Source organism: Buteo buteo, chromosome 4 (assembly GCF_964188355.1).
Source record: "Buteo buteo chromosome 4, bButBut1.hap1.1, whole genome shotgun sequence".
Lineage (NCBI taxonomy): Eukaryota > Metazoa > Chordata > Aves > Accipitriformes > Accipitridae > Buteo > Buteo buteo.
Window position 1 is genome coordinate 977,969 of NC_134174.1, and position 22,036 is coordinate 1,000,004.

At 61.4% G+C, this 22,036-nt stretch overlaps 1 protein-coding gene across 1 annotated transcript in view; it reads left to right on the forward strand.

The window, feature by feature from the left end:
• Window positions 1-22,036, forward strand: part of SND1 (staphylococcal nuclease and tudor domain containing 1) — a 127,676-nt gene that overhangs the window by 26,137 nt on the left and 79,503 nt on the right. Inside the window, exon 11 of the mRNA XM_075024491.1 lies at window positions 21,718-21,807. Within this exon, the coding sequence (XP_074880592.1) occupies window positions 21,718-21,807 (90 nt within the window). The remainder of the gene's footprint in view (window positions 1-21,717; window positions 21,808-22,036) is intronic.

Genomic DNA, 22,036 nt, shown 5'->3' on the forward strand with positions numbered 1-22,036 from the left:
GTCTTCCAGCAGCGCAGCCCACTGACCTTCGCCACCCCCTCGCCGCCGGGCAATGCCAGGCGATGCCCGGATGAAGGCAGAGCATCGGCCGCGCGGCGCGAGGGCGGGTGATGGACAGCAGCCCCCGGCAGCACCGCTGCTCCCGCTCCTCATCATTCTGCCCGCCGGCTCTCTGCCACACTCCAGTAGGTTTTAGAAAGAGCCATATTTTACCCAAACCCCATCAAACGGCGGTACTTTCTCTCTGCTCCTTTCTCTGACACTTGCTGATTGCCTGGATATTTATGGGCAATTGGAAGCACTTTATAAAAACAACCTGCCCATCTTCCTGCCAGCCCTGTCCGGCACTGCCGGAGCAGGAGCTGCCGGGGGCTGCGCAGCCGAGGAAGGGCAGAGGGTGGACCCTGAGGTCAAGGGCAGCCCGGACCCCGCAAGCTGCTGGTTTTGATGCTCTTTGAGATGGATTTATAACCCGGTTTGAGATCTGGGAGACGGGCTGTTCAGGAAGGATCCCGTCCCGCTTGTTTTTAGCAATCGCAGCTGCCGTATCCCTAGAAATGAGCTTTTCGCTCCAGTGTTGTGACACTTCGGGGTACCCGATGGCACGCGGGTCTCGCTGGCAGAGCCTCGGGCGCCTGTGGGTGCCTCATCCTGCTCGGCCCCTCTTGGCGGGAGCCGCCCGCGGTCGGTGCCGCGCTCGGCGAGGCGAGGGCTGCTCGACAGATGGTTTGCAGGTGTCCGCCTGGTGCTTTTCTGCAGCAAGCCGGATTTTGGAGAGAGGGCGGCTGCGCTCGGCTTGGCAGAAGTTTGAACGTTATCTGTGAACGTGGATCGGTTCCTCCTGTCCCTGCAGAGGCTCTTCTGGCATCCTCGGCTCGGCAGGTTCTGGGGAGCGCGGGCGACGCCGCGGCCCCTGCCAGGAGAGGCGGCGTTGCGGCACGGCGCGCGGCTGGCTGCATCCCTGCCGCGCTGCCGGGGCGGTTGGGAGTTTGGCAGAGGCCTCTTGGAGGTGGCGCGTTGGCCGGGGAGCGATGCGCTCGGTTTGCTTTGCAAAGCCCCCCCCGGAGCCGTTTGGGTGATGGCACAAATAATGGTGGTGACAATGCCAATGGCGCAGCAGCCTAGGCTGCTTCGGTGCCAAAAACAAGGTAGCTGCTCGCGTCCCCGGCTCGTCGCCCCTAGCCCCTTTGTGGTTCGGTAGCGGCAGCAGCTCCGCTGCCGAGCTCTGGCTTTCCCGGGGCGGCACCGGAGCCGGGGTGCAGAGGTGGTTTTGCTCTGCGGCTCCTACCGCGCCTGCCAGCATGCATCCCTCGCGGGCAGCTCCGGCAGAGCTGTCTCCTCTTGCCTTGCCCTGCCCGCACATCCTCCGCCACGGGCAGCGGCGATCCGGCGATCCAGAGGGCTCTGCCTGCTCGGGAGCTCCCCATCGCTGCCGAAACCCTCAGAGACAACTTGGGGTCCCCCTGGGCTTCTCCAGTACCTTTCCTGCAGGGTTATTTCATGCCTCCCTCCTTCCCTCCCCTCTCCGCATGCCCCTTGGCACAGCGGCGGCAGCTCTCGCCGGTGTCTCTGGTGCAGCGGTTCCTCTGCTGCAGCCTGCCCAGGCCGGCAGCGTGGTTTTTGGAGACGCGTTCATGGCTGGGAAGGAAGGAAGAGTGCCTGGATCTGCCAGCCTGGCAGGAGGCTTGTTGGTCGGCTCCCTGGAAATCCCCCCCTGGGAGCCGGAGCCGAGGGCTGAGACGGGAGCACGGGGAAGGGGAGCCACGCTGGGACTCCCCGAGGACACTGACTACGAGGGATATGCGCCCACGACTTTCCCTTCTGGGCAATTTTAGGGCAGCAGCCAGGCTGACGCTATCAGATGTCCCTTCTCTGTGTGGCATGTTGCTTTCAGAGTCTCTGGTACCAAGCTCATCTCCTGTTGTCCATCCCAGCGAGGCATCCAGGCTGCTCCCAAACTCGGCAGGGCTTTCCATCCCTTCCCAAGGAGGATCCCTCATTTCCTTGGCTTCATGCTCATCTCCTGGCTTCTCCCATTGCTTTGGGCTCTTGTTGGTACCTTCACCCTTCTAGTAGTGGGTGGCTCAACGCAACCAGCCTTGGAGGAACCTGGGGGATCAGCCAAGCTCCCCCAGGACCTCCAGCTTGTCATCGTCCCCCGTTGGCACAATGAGGATGGTCCTTGCCTGCAGCAGCTCAAAGCCTGTGGGTCGTGCCTGGCTTGCCAGGATCTCTGCGCTGGAGTTGAATTCAAGGCTACTGCAGCCGAGATGAGCCCTGCCTGGTGAGGGATGCCGTATGGCTCCGCCGCGGCGGCAGACGGATTGCCTGCGAGGGCGGCAGGGTCTGCGTGGAAAGAAGATCTTGTTTCCCTATTTGTTGAGCAGGGTTTGTACTACAAAAAGCGCGCCGCACTCAACGAGCATAAAAGATTAATGAGAAACAAACCCATGAACTCATCAGTGTCTCATCTTCGCTAAATTACAGTTACAAGGATCATTGTAGCTCATCCATGTATTGTGTAACAGAACTGATTGCCGGCGTGGATGGGGCGTGCGGTGAGCCCTGCCGCGCTGGCGGAGCAGCGTGGCGTAAAACACTAAGTGCTCGGGCATATGGCCTTAATGTATTCTAAATATTGGCAGAGGAGAGGTGCATCTGAGGAGAGGCGGGAGCAGAAAGTGGGGGCACTGGAGTTCCCTGATCAATATTTAATAGGGGCTGCAATAGCTTCCAGACAGAAGACATATGAAGTCAGCATGTTCTTGCAACCTGTTTTCTGCCCTCCGGGTAGCATGCTTTTTCTAGTGTAAAAATGATTAGCTTGCACATCTCTCCACCGTTCCTCTCTCCCTTCTCCCTAAGTCTTTCCACGATGGGAAAGCAATTGTTTGGCATTTGATTTGGGGCTCCAGATTGCTGAGATTCAGCTCCTGGCAGCGCAGCATGCTAAATCCTGGGGTGGGGGTTTTGGGGGGGCTTTGGGCTGGTCCAGACCCCTGGTAAAATACCGCTGCTTTACCGCAGGCGGGTTTTCCTCCCCCTGGGCTGAACAAGCAGGCGACGGCACAGCCAGAGCCTGGCTCTTGGGGGATCTGTCCGGGCCAGGTACAAGGCCTGATCCGGGCTGGATTAATTTGTGAGCTGGCACAGCTGGGTTCCTGTATGGATTACAGCCTCTGGCATCCCGGGAAATTGCTCATGGCTTAGCGAGCAAAAGCTTAGCGGCAAACAAGAAAAGAAAAAACCCCGAAGGAGTGAAGCAGGCAGCAGCAGCGTGGAGGAGCAAAGGCCGGGCTGGTGACGGGCTGCGGGCAGCCGGCCAGCCCTGGAGCTGTGGCTGACACCGGTTCGGGGAGATGGGCAGGAACTTGCCGGCAATTACGAAGCAGCTTCTCTACGAGGCAGCGGCTCCATGACCGCAGGCAATAGCTAACTCGCACCGCGCGGCTCCAGGGCCCGTGTCGCCGGGAGGAAGATGCAGCCGGGAGGAAGATGCGGCTCCAGACCATATGCTCTGCGAATAGCAGCGGCGCTTAAGTGCTTGGTCTTATTGATGCCGTGTAAGTAATAAGCCCTGAAGATGGGTTTGTGCTAAAAGACTTCCCAAACAACTTACATTTAAGTGTTGTAATTCTTCTGACCCAGCAGAAGTGCCTGGTGTTTTGACACTGATGCTTTGAGGAGGATCCAGGCACCTGCCAGCTCGCATTTAGGAGGATGACACTCCAGCGGGGCTTTGCATCGTGCTCTCTGGGAGCTGCTCTGCTCGGAGAGGCTTAATCATCTCCAGCGCCTGCAGTCCGCAAGCGTTAAAGCAGAAACGGGCAGACCTGACGTCCTCGGCGCGCGGCCGCCCGGCTTCTCGGGGCGGCTGGGTCTGACGCTGTGCTAAGGCTGTGGCAAATGTTTCTCGGTCTGCTGGGTGAGTGTGAAAACGCTGATGGGAGAATGAAGCTTTGACCTTTTGATCTCATCAGGAAGCTACTGTGAATCCTCTATTGATGGTTAAATTGCACTAAATTAGAGAGGAGCTGTGCAATTCTGCCACATTGCTGAACTGTGCAATTAACGTCCTGCCTAGTAACAGCACCCTTGTGCCTCGGGAAACTTAAGCCCGTGATTTTAGGTACGTGATGAACCTCCCTCTGCAAAGGCTTAATTCTTTTTTCCCAGCGGCATATGACTTTAGGAGCCTCTCCGCTCCATCTGGGAGGCAGCCAGAGCCGTCCCCGCCGGCAGCGCTCTGCTCTGCGGGGAGCCACAGCCTCCTGCGAGAAGGTTGAGTTCAGCGCCCGGCGCAGCTGCGGCACCGGCCATCACCCCGGCATCGCCCCGGCTCCTGCCCTGTGACCAGTGGGATCGCCCCTTGGTGCCTCGGGGTGACCGAGGGGACGCTGGAGGGCACGGCCGGGGCACGTGTTGGCTCAAGGGCACTGCCACGAAGTTGGCATCGCCTTTGCTGGCTCGCTCCGTCCGGCTGATGGGATACCCCCCGCTCAGCTCCCCGGGGCGGTGAGGGGGTACCAGCAGCTCCATCACCGCACGGACCCGCTGCGGCGTTGGGCCGGAGGCAGGAGGGGGAACGTCCCGTGCCGAGAGCCGACCCAGGCTCGCGTCCTCGCCCCACCACCTCGCTCCTCCTCCTGCGCTCGGCTTGGTTTGGAGCTGGTTACGGCAACGCGCGCTGCTGCCTGCTTTCTGCCTGCAGGTCAGGGCTCAGCTTTTATGCCTCCAGCCGGGAGCACGACAAAGGCATCCCTCTCTGCAGAGGGGGAGGATTGCTGGAGCGAGCGGAGAGCTCGGTGCCTCCCCCAGCCCCCCCTTGCATCACTCGGGCATTTCAGCTGTGTTAACACCTCCCTCCACGCACCTCTCCAGCGCCGTGCAACGCTCTCCTGGCTCAGAGTAATCATGAATATTCCCCCTGCCATTAGCACCGGCTGCTGGAAATCTCTATTTAGTCGCTAGACATTTGAAGACGTGCAGCAAAGGATGGTGTGCGTCCCTCGCTGGCACCCGCAGCCCACCCAGCTCCTTCTCCTGCAGGTGGGCTGCAGGGAGGGGATGCTCCGGCACGCGTTCGTGCACCTTTGCTGGTGCCGGTTGTCCACGGGGACTGCGAGGGACGGTGCACGCCTGTTCCCACGCTCCGGGGCGGAGGGGACAAAGCTTCGCCCCTGCACCGAACTCCTCATGGTGCAGCCCCAAGCCTGCTCTCGCCTCTGAGCACCGGTGTGCGGGCAGGCTTTGCTGGTGCCCGGCTGTGGCAGGAGCATTTGGGTGTTTGTCACCCATGGCGATGCCTTGTATGTGATCAGCTCCTGCCTTGGCAGCTCCTGAAATCCCTAGTGCAAGGGGCAAACCCTTGGAAACAAGCTTCCCATGGAGGAGCCGTCCCAGACCTGCAGGGATTGATGCCAGAGAAGCGCTTGTTCCGTCCTGGTGCAGGGCTGCCTTGGCACAGCGTAGCCCGGGTATCACCCGTGGGTGTGCTGGCAGTGACAGGGGACGTGGACCACAGGACATGGAGCTGCCTCTCGAGGTCCACAGCAGGTTGAACTGTCTAAATTTTATGGAGGCTCTGGCTGCTGGGCTGAGGTCTGCCAGGTCGCACTCGGTGTGCCGGATGAAGGGCAGCTGTGGGGCTGGATGGACGTCTCTGCCGGCACCAGCCCTGGCACATCGGTTCTGCATCCTCCTCCTCTGCTAAAGGTGGTGGGCAAGGGACACAGCGTGAGGATGAGGGACAGTGCAGGACAACCCCTCTTCAGCATTTCCTACCCTGACCCTCTGCTGCAGAGTTTGGGGATGGACCCTGTCTGCACCGCGGACCCTGCCTGCACCGCTGCCAGCCCCATGGCAGCTGCTGGTGTGAAGCGGTTTCCTTGGGTCTGGCGGGGGGGCTGCGAGATTGCCTGCGAGCGGGATGGGATGGTGATGGTGACAGTGACGGCTCAAGATGTCCCGTCTCTCGGTCCCCGCAGAGGGGACAGCAGCTCCATCCTTAAAAGCTTTTTGCTTCCCTCCCAGTCCGGCCGCTGCTGTCCTAGTTTTCGTTGGCTGCTATTCTTCCCCTCCGTCACGTGCGGGTTCGGCACGATGCACTCAAATACAGCTTCATCTTCTGCTGGCTTCTGCGGGCGGCTCTGAGCTGGGCTCTGAGCTGCTCCCACGACTTAAAACACCTCCCTCGACCCGGCACCCGGGGCTGCCGGTGCATCGTGGGGCTGCACTTCGTAGGCTGGAGGATTAACAGAAATTAAATTCCCCGGGAGCAGGGATGCGGTTGAAAGGCGATGCACGTGTGTCCCCTTCCATGCTCCGAAAGGGAGTGTGACCCCGAAGCCGGGGCAGTGAGGTCCATCGAGTGACAGCACTGTTATGCATCCCTCGGGGTTTGTGGTTATCATCTGTAATTTGGGGTAAGGGTGTTGAAATGGTGGAGGTTTTTCCTTAAGTCCTGAAATGGCTGCCACCGCCTGAGATGGGGAGCCTGCCAGCAGCTGCTGGCTCTTTCGCTCTGAGCAGAGCCTGTCCCCGACCCCTCGGGGACGGTTTTAGGGCCGGGCTGAAAGGAGGCCGAAGCGTCTCCTGGCTCTGCAGAGTCCCACAGCCAGGCTTTGGGTCCACATCGGCCCCGTTCTGAGACCGGCGACCCTGTTTTCACGCTCCTTGTGAGCAGATCAGCCAAAATGCTGCTCGAGACCTAAAAGCCGCGCGACCCCTTGCTCGACGGCCCACGGTGTCGGTGTGCGATGCCCACAGTGGTGCCCCATCCCAACGCATGGGCGGCTGGATTTCGAGCTGCTGAGCCTCCCATACCCGCTGCCGGCTGTTTCTGTCCCTGGCTGCTGGCACGGCATCACACCCACTGCACCCAAAATGCCGGGGAAGGTGTGAAATGCCAGCGCCGAGCCTCGGAGAGCTGCGGTGACAAGCGGAGCTGGAGGCAAAGCGGGTCTGGCTGGGAGCACCAGGGAGTTTGGGGACACGTGGGCAGCGCAGGGGACCCCAGGTGCCCCACGGGGCTGCTTGGCTTTGGTCAGGGGTAACCCAAACCCACCATCTCCTAACCGACATGGTTTTTGCCCATTATCTGTCAAACTCCACTCGGTCCCCAGCCCTGCCTGCGGTAGGCTCGATGCTCCAGGGATAGCCCTGGGCTTCGGCTGGGCTGTTGGGGGAAATGCAGCGTGGGGATGTCCCAGTGTGGGGTCTGCAGCAGTGGTGGTCGGGGGGGTGCAAGCCTTATCCAGGCTGGGGGTGTCCGTCCTTCACTCTCCCTCCCCTTCCCGCAGGGGCTGCAGGGAAGAATCCCTCCTCCAGCATTGCTAGCCGTGCCAGCTGCCTGTGCTTGGGCTGGTTGGGGCAATTAGCATATTGAATCACTTTCCTCTGAGATTTTGGACAATAAATTACTTTTCGGTCAAAAATAATATAAAAGCTCCATTACGCATGGATGGAGGCGTTTGTGGAGCCGGACTGCTGCTCCACTGGGATTCTGGGCTTGTTAACGCATTTGGGATCGGCTGGGTGGGACGGGTGCTGGGGCTTTGTGCCCATGCCAGCCACCTCCCTTGAGTGCTTTGGGGACAGAGGGGTGGCAGAAGGGACCCCCACCCTGACCCATGATGGGGACGGTGGCTGCAGCGAGGAGGGAGCCAGGCTGGTCCTGTGGAGCCCACCGGTTTGGGGTGGCTTTGCAAGAGGCTGCTCTGGGCTCTGGTGAGGTGTGAGGGTGCCTGGGTAAGTGGGTAAGTGGGGTGCTCCATGGTGCGCTGAGACGTGGGTCCCTTTCCACAGAAGTGCCGCGTTTGGGTGATTTTTGCAGCCGCTGTTCTCTCGTGCTCTGTCCTGTGGAGGGGACCCTGCAGCCGGCTCAGATCCCCACTGCCGGGGCCGGCAACGCGGCACAGGGTGCCGCTGCCGTCGTCCTCCCCTGCAAATCCCCAGGGACTGCTGATATGAGTCAGGCTGGCAAGAGTCCTCCTCCAGCACCGCAACCTCCCTTCCTTCGTTTCCCTCTGGCTTGGAGAGCAACATGGGAAGGAGCGGAGTTGGCGTGGTCTGGCAAGGCACTCAGTCCCAAAGATTTCCTCCGGCAGGCAGCGGGGATGGGGATGTTGCCTCATCTGCCCTGACCGAGCCTTGCTGACAGTTTGCAGGCAGGCAGGGGCAGGGCTGGCCCCCTTTTGCTGGGGCAGGAGCTGTGCCGTGCCGTGCCGTGCCGTGCCGTGCCGTGCCACTGTGCCTGCGCCGTCTCCTCCTCCTGTGTCAGCTCCCTCCTGCATCCCGGTGCTCCAAGCATCACTCTCTGCTTGGGGCTGGGTCATGGCAGGACTTGACATTGGCATTGCTGAGAGTGGGGACCCCCTCTGGGGTCTGTCCCCGGGGGTCTCTGTCGTGGGGGCTCCCTGGAGGGGGGGGAGCAGCCCTGATGGCCCCTTGGGATGGTGCCGGCATGCTGCTGGTCCTCGGCTGGCACAGCGGAGCCCCCGGGGATGTGGGGTGATGCTCGCACCAGCCCGGTTATCTGCTGTGATCCCGCGCCGAGTGGGATGGGGTCTCTGCCACATCCCACCGTGGGAGCTGAGCAGGGCAGGGACCCGGGGACGGATGAGCCCCCTCCGTGCCGCAGGAGGGGATGTCTCGGGGGGGGGTGGGTGGGATTTGCCTTGCCTGGGATGAGGCACGTGGTGCGGTCCCTGCGGCGGCAGCTCGGCAGAGGACGGATTCTGTCCCCTCCGGCAGCGACTGCAACGTGTTGGAGACACGAGTGTAGGTGGGCAGAGGAAACCCCCGCGGGGGCTGCGCGTCCTCTCCGCCCGTTCATGGGGCTGCTGAGCTTTAAGGCAAAGATGAGCGGTTGAAACCACAGAGGAAAATATTTTTTAAAATGTTCTGTAAGCCCTACGAGGTCTGTGTTACCGCAAGCAGATGGGCATGCAGCATAAACCCGAGTTAAATAGCATGATTTCTCCAGGTTTTTTGGACAAAAGCGTACCTGGGGAAGACACAAGCTGTGGGTGGATTAAATCTGGTGTTAGGAGGAAGAAAGATGCCAGAGCAAATGCTTTGTCTCCTGTTTAACAGGCCCTTTCAGGGAAAACCGGGGCTGCTCCAGCGTGCTCCAGGGGGATGTTCCTGGCCGCCCTTGTCCTTGCTCGGGGCTGTCAGCTCTCTGTGGGTCCCTGATGCCGCTGGTGCATCTCCAGCACGTGATGGTGCAAGCCAGTAATGGGCTACATCTGCTTTTCTGGGGGTCTCAGCTGTGAGATGTTCAGAGCATCTCGCACTGGGCTGCTTTTCTGGTGCTCCCTTGGCTCGATGGGGGTGTCAGGGGAAGTCAGGTTCATTTAAAATAGAATTCAAACATTGTGGTGGTGTAAAATTAAAAAAAACCAAACAAACCCAACCCTTCTGAAATTACTGATTATTTTTATACATCTCAATTTCCTCATTGGGGGTGACATTATCTCCTCGTCTGGGGAGAGGTGGCTCTTTGTGCACGTTGCCAAAGCGCCACTGGTTGATGAATTCCCCGTGGTCGGGTAACGTCGTGCTTGGGTGATTTCCCCGATTAGTTCCCAGGAAAGGGCACTGCCTTTCCTGCCGCTACCTAAAGATGCTTTGCCATTTTTGTGGCTGGACAGAGCTTGCAGCATAGCTGCACACGCAGGTAAAACACCCCTCCAGATGCTCTCGCTCCAGCACTGAAGGCTGAATTGAGGAGTTATTCCACAAATATTCCTCAGCCAGAAATATTCTCCTCTAATGCTGGCGAAACAAAAACTTCAATTGCTTAGAAATTACTTTTTGCAAGAATCTTGATGGGTTGAAGCAGAGGCTTTCCTTGCAAAGGGTAATCCCGTTTTTAACGAGGTAATTTATAGTTGCTGATTACAGCCCCGAACGGTCCTGTGTGAGCAAACACGCTGGAGCAATGAACACGCTATCTGCTGGTGACAGGCTCCCGCGGGTTGAGAGTTGAGAGGGAGATATCCAAAGGATGCCTGTAATTAGCCCAAGCGTTTAATTTAATAAAACAAGTGACTAAAAACATAAGCGTGCTGTATTCTAAAAGTGTTGCACATAATTACAAATTATCTTAATTCAGCGCCAGCACAGCCAACTTGGTAATCGCCTCATAAATAACTTTCATTAGCTGATTTCAGCATCCGCGCTCAGCGCTGCCTCCAAGGGTACGGGTGATTTGGGGGGGATTCAGGGAAGGAGGGGGGTCCGTGGGGCAGGCGGTCTGATGTCGGGAGCAGGGCTGCGCGGCATCCGTCTGGATGGCCAGGCATGGCCACGGCATCTGCCGGCGATGCCCCTCCAGGCTCAGATTTCGGGGATTGCAAGGGAATGCTGCTCCAGGTGCTCCGGGGTGTCCGGGGCATCGCTGGGCGAGTGTCCCCAGCCCACGGGGTGACATCTCTACCAGCACCCTTCCCAAAAATGCCTGTTTGACCTCCAAGCCCTGTGCGCCGGTGCTCATCTGCTGATATTTTGTGCCGGAACGGCATCTGCAGCTTCGCCTTTTATTATCATGCCGGGAGAGAGATGATGATCGTATCGATCGCGTGGTTTCCATTTGTCCTGTGGCTTTTCTGCTGGGGCTGGTTTATTTCCCTGCGGACCAGAGCAGCTGAGGCTTCGCCGTGGCTGCGTGCCGCAAGCTTTCTGCTGCCCTCCTCCCCGACCTCGACGCTGCCCGGCCTCCGACGGCCGTCACGCTGATGACCGTGCAAGTGCTGTCTTGGAGCGAGCGGGGAGCGAGCGGGGAGCGAGCACCCGCCAGGAGAGCACCAGCCCCTCGATGAACCGAGGGCGAACCGCTCTGGGGTGCCGTGGGGGGAGCGTGCCCCCACATTGGGGGTCTCCCAGCTGGGGGCTGTGGGTGCGTGATGCAGAAGACGTCAAGCTCCCTCCCCGGGGATAAGGAGGGTCATCAGGAGGCGGGAGACGGGGGCCGCTTATGGCAGCAGGGATGCTGTAATGGGGCAGCACCGTCGGCAGAGCCGGCTCGTCCTGGGCAGGATCTGGCTCATCCCTGCGCCGCAGGAGCGCAGCTCCCGAGAGGGTGCTTGTTCAACGTGTAACACAGGCTGACAAGACAAACAACTTTATTAATTTAAGCCCGCTGCTAATGGGATTGCAAGCAGCCGTGCAAAGGAGGGTTGCGGGGGCACGGAGCAGCTGCGGCCGGCGCGGCCGCCCTGGCAGGGGAGCCGGCGGGCACGGCGGGTTTTGTTCCTTTTTGTAAAACTGTGGTCTTGTGGATGAGGAGCAAAGCACTGGTGTGGGGCTTTCAGAGAATTATGGGCTGCAAACTGTGCTTTTGTACCCACTTTTGAGGAGTTAGAGGCGCTGAGCATGGCGGTGACCGGAGATACGGACTTTGCTCTCGCAAAGCAATTAGAAGTACGGTGGCTTTGGTCTTGGCTGCACCTGGGCTTGGTTTTGAGCCCAAAGAGGGAGCAGGGACGGTTTCCCGGTGGAGGTGGGAACCGCCGGCGTTGCGTGTGCCGTTTACCTCGGGGATGCTGCAGTGCTGGCTGTTGGAGCACGCGGCGGGATGTGCACTGCTTGTGTCGGCAAATGCCCCGGCTGCATCCCTCTGGGAGGCGGAAAGGTGGAGGAACGAGGCTGGGGACCGCCGGGGACCCGCTGCCGGTCCGGAGCAGCACGTGCCGGATGGAAGTTGCAAACTGCAGCGACGGAAATTCCTGCAGAAAATGCTGTGTCCTGCTTCATCTGTTGCTCCATCGGGCAAGAGGAGCCCCAAAGTGACTGGTTACGACACCGTGCTTGTCCTGCGCACGCCTGGGACAGGCTGTGCCGCGCTGCGGCGGGTAAGCATCTCTGCTGCCAAAAGCCGCCCTGTGGTGCTGCCCGCATCCCGAGAGGCATCTGTGTCATGCAGCCCTGTAAGCCCCGCTCCGCTCTGGGGCTGGACCTGCCGGTGTCTCCCCCGTGGCAGCCGCGGGTGCCTCTTGCCACAGCAGGCGGTGGGTTCCTGGAGGGAGACCTGGTCGTTTTGGGGTGAAATCCAGCTATTTCTGCTCTGTGCAAGGGGATCCCAGCTCAAACAGCTGCTGGTGCATCCAGAGAGGAGGAAAACCTTTCCTACCCTCTTTTGGGATGCCATTAACCTGGGGGAAGGGTTCCTCCAGGGATGCCCGTGGCTCGGTAGGACCCCGCTTTGGGGAAGACCTCTTCTTGCCACGACCTTCCCGGTGCTGCCGTTCCTCCGTGCTCTTCCTTGCCGGGAGCAGCACAAACACCCCGGTCCCATCGCAGGCTGCTCCGTGCTGGGCTGGCGGCTCCGGTGCTCCCCATCACCGTGGCTGCAGGTCCTCCCGCTCTTCACCGTTGAAACAGGCTGGCAGAGGGAGACGAGCAGGCAGCGTGTGGCAGCAGGCAGAAGGTTTAAATTAGGGCCTCTCTCTAACGTGATTAATAGGTGCCTTCAGGCTTGATGGAGATTGATAGTTGCTGGCAAAGCTGCAGGAGTGAGCCCAGGCGCACGGTGAGCGCAGCCCCGACGCCCTGGGGAGGAGACCGGAGCGGCGTGCGCCGGCAACACCATCAATACCGGGGCTGGGCTCTGACGGCTTTTATGGGGGAGGTGGAGGATGGATGTGGGATAAGACGGGAAAAGACAGCGGCTGGGGTGGAGCGGCCTTTCCCCCTCCTGACAGCCCCTTCTGTAGGCTGGGTTGCTCTCGTGCCCTGGGCTGCTTTCGGGAAGGGGACTGGAGGACGCGGAAAACTTGCTCCATGCTGGAGGTGGTTCAGCCTGGCCCTGTGTCCGGCCGCAGACCCAGCTCCGTGTTGAGGATGATGACGACAGAGAAATAAGCCTTCGGTGCCCCTGTGCGGTGTGCCGGTGACTGGGGCTGGGCTGCTCCTGCTTGGGGCCACCAAAAACCTGGCTCTCTCCTGCCTTCCCGAGCCGGCTTTGGGTGTGCCGAGCCCCTCGTCTGCCCAGGAAGAAGGAGGAGAAGAACTTCTGCAGAGCAGGGAGGACTCAGAGCGGCCGCCATGGCGCGTTGCGTTGGGAAGCGAGGAAGGTCTGCGCACGCCGCGAAGGGCGGCTGCCGGCGAGCTCAGCCCAGCCGGCGCTGCCGTAGTGCCGAGACGCCGTGGCCGGAGTCACCGCCGCCGTGCAGGGTCCCCGCTCCCAAGGGGACAGCATCGTCCCCGCCGTGCCGAGCGGGTTCTGGGGTGAGGGGGCATCTCCAGCTCCCCCAGCCCTGGGCCACGGTGCCAGTGCCGTGCAGGGCCGGGGGCCTGAGGGGAGGGTGCTCCTGTGAGCCCTCTCAATACTCTTTGATAAAATGCAAAGCACCTTAAAATGGTCGACTTCCAATTACAAGGCTCCGGCGGGGAGCCTGTTTTGATAATGAAAGCTATTAAAATGGGGGCCTCTCTTTCTTGTTTGGATATGGAGGCTCAGCTTAGGAGAAGTTTGTTTTTCTCCCTTTAATTGGGCTCTGCTAACGATGTTTGAGTAATTCCTGGGCCTGAGGTGCTCTGATACCACCTGGGGGCTGAGCAGGGGTTTGGGGAAAGCCCTCTACCCCCGGGGTGCTGGGACGGCGGGGATTCAGCCACGGTGCTCGCTCCCCAGGGCATCTTCTCCCAACTCCAGCACGGTTGGTGCCCGGAGCACCGTGCCGGCACTGCCGCCCTCCTGCCTCACCACGCTCTCCGCCGGCGGTGCGCATTAATATCCCCGTGGGTGCCCGTTGCGGGAGAGGAGAGAGGCTCCCTGGCATCGGCTGGGGGAAGCCGTGCCCTCCCGGCAGGGATTTGTGCCGCCGTGCCACCCCACCGCCAGCGAGTCCCCCGCTGCGGCACCCGCGGGCAGCGCTGGCCCGAAAGGGCGGCTCGGATGGGTGCAAGGTGACGTGGGGCTGGCGATGGGGCGAGCACCCGGCGCTGCTGGCTGGAGCACCCACCCGTATCGCTGAGCTGGGATGATGGGAGCCGCCAGCCGGGGCTTTTGAAGCTGCCTGCTCTGGGCAGGCGATGTAGAAGAAGGTGGGAGCCGTCCTGTAGCAGCAGCCGCAGGATAACGGGCTTCCAGGGGAAGCTTCTTCCCGACCCCCGTTAGTTCCGAGGCGTCCCTTTGTGTGAAGTATCAGAGAGCTCCCAGAGCGGCCACTGGCGTTAATCCTCTTAGAGCCGTAACTCCGGCCGGTCTCGTTCGCTGCAGGAGCGGCCGCCGAGACGCTCTGATCTTCCCTGTGCCCTCTCAGAGAGCAGCTGGAGAAGAGCTGCTCTCCCAGCCTGGCAGGGAGGCTGCCGGAGGGGCTGCCGGGTCCACCCGTGCCCCTCAAACTCATTAGTCCTCGGCCGCTGCCCCAAGTGACTCCGCTCCTGCACGGCCCCCCGCCGAGACCCGGCTGCGGCTGGGCTGCGGCAGATCCCTGTGCCGGTCCGGTCCGCCCCACCGAGCACGGTGGCACCGCGGTCACCGCTGTGGCCGAGGATGCGACCAGGTGGGGATGGCGACCCGTGCAACCCCTGGGGCTGCCCGCGGGCAGGGCAAAGCAAGGCAAGGCAGGGCTGCCTGCAGTACGGCCCTTCTCTCACTCCAGCGAGGTCTCTGGGCACGCACTCTCTCCTTTATTGCCGTTTAAACACCCTCTCCAGCTCCACCGTGGCCAGCCGGCATTTATCACTCAAGTGGTTGCGGGGCTCGTGGTGCCTTGGTATGGAGTGCCCGCTGGCAGGGAGGGGGTCTGCAGGCAAGGAGGGAGCGGAGAACGCTTCTGCAGGAGAGCAGGCAGGCGGCAGAGCAGGCAGAGCGCTGGAGAAGCTGAACACGCGCTTCACGCTTTGCATCCAGGAATTGGCACCTGCTTGTGCAAGCTGGGGCCGCCCAAGCAGGGACGCTGCTTATTTCTCTGGTGCGGTGGGAGCCCCTCGTCCTTGTTTCCGCGCTGCAGCACGTGCCTGCGGTCCTCAGGGCTGTCGCTTTCCTGTAGCTGTTTCTGCTCCTGGTGTCATCCCGTTCCTTGCAAGAAGCGCTGCCCGGCTCCTGGGACGGACCCGCGAACGAGCTGGTGCCATTTGTAAGAGCATCGCCCACGTGTGTGCCGTTAAACCAGATGCGTGCCTTGCCATCTTTGCAGAGCGGAGCTTTGATGCGTTACGGAGGCTTTGATATGGAAAAGCCTGTCCCCAAACGCTCGCTCGCTTCTGCTCGCCAGCTGCAGGCTCCTCTCGGAGCCCTGCGCCGGGTGCGCTTGTTACACCAGCACGGAACACGCTGCCGTGTTTGCTGTCACCGCCTCGCCGGCCTCCGTGATGGATTTCCCACTCGGCACATCCCCTGGCGAGCCGAGCGCGCCGGGTTCAGCCGAGGATGCGCCGGAGCGGGAGGGCTGGGGACCGCAGGCGTGACACCGCTAACGAACCGTCTCCCCTTCCCTCCTTCACCTTCGCGCTCCCGGTGCCGGGGGGGAGCGGGACCTGACTCCAGGCAGCCCGGGTCCCCCCGCCGGCTGCCGCCCCGAGGATTCCTCTGCCTGCCGGAGGGAGCCCCGCTCGCTCCGGATCGCATCCTTGCCCCGGACCCTGGGGCAGCCTCCGGTCGGGGCAGGTTCCCCCCACCCTGGGGTCCCTCGGGGGCTGCCGCGTCCCCGAGCAGCCCCGCAGCCGCCGGGCCCCGGGGACGCCGGGCACGCTGCCGGCGACGCTCCCAGCCGCTTTTGGTGGCAGCTGGTAATCTCCACCTCTCCTCCTCGTTTTCAATGGCTTATTCTCGCGTGTCGCTTGGAGTTGATTTGCTATGCTAATTGCTTTACAAATAATAAGCTTCCCTAATTGCGCTGGTGGGGAAGAGGAGAGCTCTCCCCACCTGCGGTCCGCACGGCACCGCCGGGCTGCGGGTCCTGGCCTCTTGGTTCTTTTGGGGTCCTCGCGTGAGCGCTGGTGCTCACAGCATCCCGCGTTGGGATTCTTGTAAGAAACCCCAAAATCCTGCGCACGGGAAACTGGGAGCTCCGGCTCGTCCCCAGGGGGGGGTCAGGCCATCCTCCCCTGCTCCGCGAGCCGGCGAGCGCCATGGGACCAGTGGGATGTCGGGAGGTGCTGCCGGTACACCGGGCTGCATTTCATCGACTGGGGTCTTGGAGCATTTTCAGCTGCTCTGAATGCGCCCGCATCCGTCGTCATCCCCATCTTCTGCCCTTGGGAAGGGGGCCAGGGGCTGGGAGCGGGACCCCGGGCAGCAGGGAACTGAGGGCAGTCGGTGTTTAACCCCACCAAGGCAGGATGCAATCCTTCGCGGCTGCTGCTTTCCTGAAAATAAGACTTTAATTGGCCTACTGTACAGTGTAATGATGTTAATTTGACAGGAGAGCCGTAATTCACTCAGCCTGTTAGGTATTTAAAGCCACATGGGGGTTATTTAAGGAGGAGGGAGGTTGGGAGTGCTGCTGGCACCCAGTGCTCACCAGCACCGGGGGCAGCACCCTCTTTCGAGATGCTCCGTCTTTCATTTTAAACAAAAAGCTGGCTTCTTTCCCTGGGCTCCCGGGCACGTATCTGCGGGCAGCCTGCAAGGAAGCAGCATGTTCCCATCGATTTCTGGATTGAAATCCCTGTCTCCGCATCCCAGGAGGGAGGGAGGGGGAGCAGTTTACCCCTCCCCTCCTCCAGCAACTCTCCGAAGATGAAGCTCCAGGCATTGACTTTCTTGCTAATAACAACTTCCTCACTGCACACCTTTAATTGAATGAGGCTAATATGCTGCTTTTTTTTTTTCCTCTTAAATTATTTTTTTAATGGCTGATGACATTCCCTGGCTGCCGGGGAAAGCCAGGTCAGGTGTTTTGGCATTTGCTGCTGGTAGAGCTGTGCCATCCCTCTCGCCCATCCTGCTCCCGCGGCAGGATGCAGCCAAGGACGTCGTTTCCCCGTGCACCGTGAAATGCTGCATCCAGGAGGGCAACAGGGAAGGTGGCTTACAGGGGTGCTGCTGTGGTTCAAGCTCTTGGCTTCAAAAGTAGTTTAAAAAAAGCAATATCTTTCTATGTGTCTATAATTGCTGGATGTTTGACGGTCGTAGAATTTAGTTAACATCCTTGCTGTTATATTGATTTTTAATGTTTATTTGCAAAACCTCAAACGTGTGTCCAAGTTCTTGAACGGCTTCCCAGACCGATCTGCTAGGCCACTTCCCCTCTGATATAAAATATCATTTTTACAGGCCAGCAAAACGGTATTTAATGGTGGCTGACAGGGCAGTGGTTAAGGGCGATATGTATTGGACACTTAAACGTTTCTATTATCCGACTCCTGGCACAGCCCATTGCGTTTTACTTGTGCTGGGAATTGCAGAAGAGTTTGCATTTTTCATCAGCATCACGACAACGCGGCCTCGGTGAGGACTCAGCCCCCGTCTCTCCAGCTCCTCCAGAGCCAGCGTGGCATGGCCGTGGGTCCCGGCACGGCATGGTACGGGGGGGCGGCCGCTCTGGCAGCGGGGCCGGGGTGCCTGTGCCGGTGGTCCCCTCTTTGGGGTGGTCCCACACGGCTGCAGACCCGGGAGATGCTCCGAGGTCGCTGGTTGTTTTTTTTAAGGCAAACGTTTGCTTTTCGTGCGATGCCGGGGAGAGCCACCGCGCTCAGAGAAGAGGCTTTTAAGCACTTGAACGCTGCTTCCAGGGCAGGCATTTCCCCTCTTCTCATTAATGCAGCTGCAGGGTTTTACACGAGCCAGGTAAATCCCTGGCTAAGCGGCGGCAGAGGAGCCCATCCAGAGCACCAGCCCCAAGCCAGCGCCGTGCCAGGACCCACGGCTGCACCACGCCAGCACCGTGCCGGGACCCACGGCTGCCCCACACCAGCCCTGTGCCGGCTGGGATGGGGGATGCATCCCGTGGGAGCTTTAAAAGCAAAGCCGGGGCATCTTTGTGAGCAGCTCCCATCCCCTCCTCGTGCAAAGGCTGCCGAACCGCTCTCAGGTCGCTTCTCCGCCGATGTCCTTGCTGCCGGCACCTGAGCCCCTCCGGCACCGCACCGTGAGCCGGGTGATGCCGGGGCCACCCAGGGCTTTGCCACTCGCTCCCGCCACCCCCCTTCCTGCGCTCCAGTGCTGCGCGGGACGGGCTTAGGGACTTAACAGCCTGTGCCAGATACACACTTAAATAAGCAATAAATTTGGAGTTCGTTAGTGAGGATTAATTAGTGTTTGCGCAGGGCTTTGCCTGTGCAAAGCAGCAGACAGGAGCCTGGGCAGCGTTATTTAACTTGAAGCTTCGCCGTGACCTTGTCGGGGTTGGGAGAGACTCGTCGCCCAGATCCCATCGGATCCCACCACGGCTGCGCTGCGAAGGCGGGCGGAGGAAAGCCCCGCGTGCTCCCGGCTGCGGGGTCCGGGGGTGGCAGCCCCCCCCGGGGACTCGGGGACAGGGGATGCTCCGAGAGCCCGGCAGGCAGAGCAGGCAGCGGAGTGCAGGCAGCAGGCTGCTGCGTGACCCTGAAGCGAGCGTCCTTGTGTTGCAGAGCTGCTCGGACGGGGCTGGGGAGCAGCAAGCCTGGGTCTGGCTGCAGGGGAAAGGCAGTGTTTGTGTGCAAGCGTTTATTTTGGGGGCTCTCCCGGTCTTTCAGGGGCTCTCCTGGCCCCGCAGGGAGCAGGGGCTGGAGTCAGGAAATTCTCCGTCTCGGCGCGATGATTTTTCAGCGAAGCGACGGCCGTGGCTGTATGGCACCGCTTTGCAGCACTGGACTGTGAAATGAGGAGTTAGTCATCCCTGCTCCTCCGGCTCTGCGTGGCCGGGGCCCTGCCGCAAGGGGACGGGTTCGGGTTCGTGCACACTGCTGCGGGGTCCTGGGGGGGTGCCCCATGGGAGGATGCCCCTGGTCCATGGGGGGATGCCCCAGGAGGAGCGGGCAGCCCCCCCAGCAGCTCCGCTCAGACCCCGCTCCCGGCGCTGCAGGATTTATCACGCGGCTCAACTCCAGCCCTGGTGCGGGACCGGGAATTTTTCTGGCACCAGCTAAATAACAGAAACGCCTCCGTCCCCCTCACCGGGGAGGGGAGCAGCGTGAATAATGCATCGTCCTGCGGCTCACCGAGGCGTAGCCAGGGAGCCGGCCCAACCGTGGGGCTGAGACGGGGCTGGCAGCAGCACCGGCGTTTCCTACGGCAGCAGAACGCTCCCGAGTCCCCGTGCCGGAGCTTCCCTCCGGCCACCCACCGGCCGTGCCATCCCCACGTACTCAGCCGGGGCTTTATTTTATATGGGGCAAGGAGAAAGCTCTCTCCCTGCCGGAAAACCGGCTTCAAGGCCGGCTAGCTGGCACTGCATCCCGTGCTGCCTGCCGCAGCTCCACGCCGGCCTCGTCAAGCCCATCTCATTAGGCGCCAGGAAGTTTTTCTGTACCACAGGTGATATCGGGCTGATCCCTGGCGAGCGTAAAAGCTCCTTTCCAGAAGAAATCCCGTCTCTGCCGGTCCCGCACCCTGCCAGGCTCGGGACCTGCCCTCGCCCTGCCTGCAGAGAGGTTTTCAGCCATTGCACGGAGCTTGTCCTGCTCCGGGGATGGGTTTGGCGCTGGGCGCAGCACCCGCTCGCTGCTGCGGGTGGGGATGCCCTCGTGGGATCCGGCCCGTTCCCATCGCCAGCGCTGGCAGGGGCTGCGGCGCCGGGCGAGCTGCGATGCGGGTGGAGGAGGGAATGGCTCCAAGGAGCAGCCTGGGAACGGCGTCGAGGACAATAAACTCTATGAAAGCCTCATTCATTACGGAAGAACGCGGAGCACGAGTGCCGGCGTGTCTTTGTCCGCTCGCCCCCTCTCCCATCTGATTCCTCTCCTTCATTTCCTGCTGCTTTTGCCTTATCTCCCTCTTTTCAGTGTTTTCCTCCCCTCCCCAGCTCGGCGGGGCGTGCAGGGGGCTGTGTCCCACGGCACCGTGCCGGCGAGCAGAGCGGTGTGCCCGTGCCAAGGGCCATCCTCCACCGGCGTGGGCTGGGGAGCTCCCAGGCTTGGCTTGGCTTGGGTTGGGTTGGGTTGGGTTGGCTTCGCCTCCCTCCTTCCTCCCCTCGCATGCTGGCAGGGCCCAAAGGTGCCGTAACCGTAACGGTGCCGGCGCAGCCAACCGCAAAGATGCGTCCAAAGTCCAGCACGCCACCGGCGAGGGAGCGGGATCTGCCGGCGAAAGCTGCGTCGTTCCCTCCGGGGATGGTGCCGATCAGCGGCAGCCCCTTGGCGCTGGTTTCAAAGCCAGGTCCGTTGTGCCGTCACACCGTGCGGCATCCAGGGCTGGTGGTGGCCCCGTTTGTGGGGGACAAGCCCCTCGGGGGTGCTGGCTCCGAAGACACTGTCCCCGGCCCGGGGATTGCTCAGTCCCCAAAGCTTCGTCATGGGGAGGGCGACCAGGGATGCTGCTGCCCGCCTGCCCTGTGCTCTTGCAAGTCACCTGCTTCGGCCGCTCTTGGGGACGGTGACGGGGCAGGAGGGACCCCTGCCCACACCCCTGCCTGGAGTCCCCAGACAAAGCCAGGGGCTGGGGGACACTGTTCCTGCCGCTGGCACTCAGTCCCCACCCCGGCTCTTTTCTGGCAGGGACATGAGCCCCTGCCCGTGCCGTCGGGTGACGCGCTGCCGTGCCGTGCCGTGGAGCCCATCGGGATGCTGTGGGGTGCTGGTGGCTCTGGGGGCAGAGGGTGGCCCGGGGAGGGTGAGCAGCACCCTGTGTCCTATATGGACTATTTTGTACATCTTACATATTATCTTCTATAGCTCACCAGGCTCGCTGCTGCCAATCCCGCTCCACCAGATGTGCCACAAAGCTCGTGTGGGTGCAGCCGTGCGGTGCAGCTCGAGCCCTTCCCTGGCCCCTTCCCGCCCCCACGTCCTTCCCAAATCCCCGCTGCCATTTCCGCTGGAAAACTCCCCTTTTTGCTCAGCCTTTGAAGGGATTTCACCGTCATGAGAGGCCCCCAGCAGCTGATGGGCAGCGAGCGGCCAGATGCCCTCTGGTTCCCTTTCCTGGGCATCTCATCCCGCAAGTGCTGTTAATCACTGATAACGAGCTCATCTAATGAGCAACTTCTGTGCAGGAGCCTGCGTGAGCAGGGGCCGTGTACCCGGTTTGCACAGCTCTCTTAATTACAGAGCTCTTTGAGCTTTATTTTCCCCTCCCGCGGGCAGGGTGGGGGTGCTCTTTGTGGCTTTTCGGGGAGACCTTTGATGCTTCCCTCTGCCAGTGGAGATCCCCGGGCAGCGCTGAGCTGCCTGGCACGGGGTGAGCGGGGACGGGGGGGCTGGCGAGAGGGGATGGGGTGCTCGGTGGGGGTGGTCGTCTCGTTGGAGGGACCCTGGCCATCATACCCCCCCCCGCCAAATTCCCCTCCATCCCTTCCCCTTATAGAGCTGCCACTTAAACTCGGAGGAGATGCTCAGCCTGGCGCTGCGAGATGACTGCCGGCACGTCCTCGTGGGAGGATGCTCGTGTCGGCCAGGGGCTCCCCTCGGGGTTTCGGCAGAGCTGGGACTGCGGCGATGCTCGGGGAGCCCACCCTGGGGTGCGGGAGTGGGAGGGCACCCACGGGAGCAGGCGGGGGGTACTGGGTGCACCAGCTTTGGGGTGTCCGCTCTGGAGCGGGCTGCCTTCCCGCAGGGATGCTCATCTCAGGGTGGTTTTGGGGGGCTCCCCTGACCTGTGCCCCCTCTCTGCCCCCACTGCAGGACAAGAACAGGAAGCTGAGGCCCCTCTACGACATTCCCTACATGTTCGAGGCCCGGGAGTTCCTGCGCAAGAAGCTCATCGGGAAGAAGGTACGGAGGGGACGGGGACGGTGGCGAAGGTCCTCGCTCATCCCCAGCACGGGTGGGTGCTAGCGAGGGGCCGGGAGCCGGCGCTGCCTGTGCCGGTGGTGCTGTGTGTGAGTCCTTACGGGTGACCCGGGGGCTCTCCGTGGGGAATTGTGGGGAGCACCCAAAGCTGGAGAACCCTTTGAGCTGGCCCCTCCGAGGGGCTGCAGTCTCGCTTTCAGCTGCACCCATT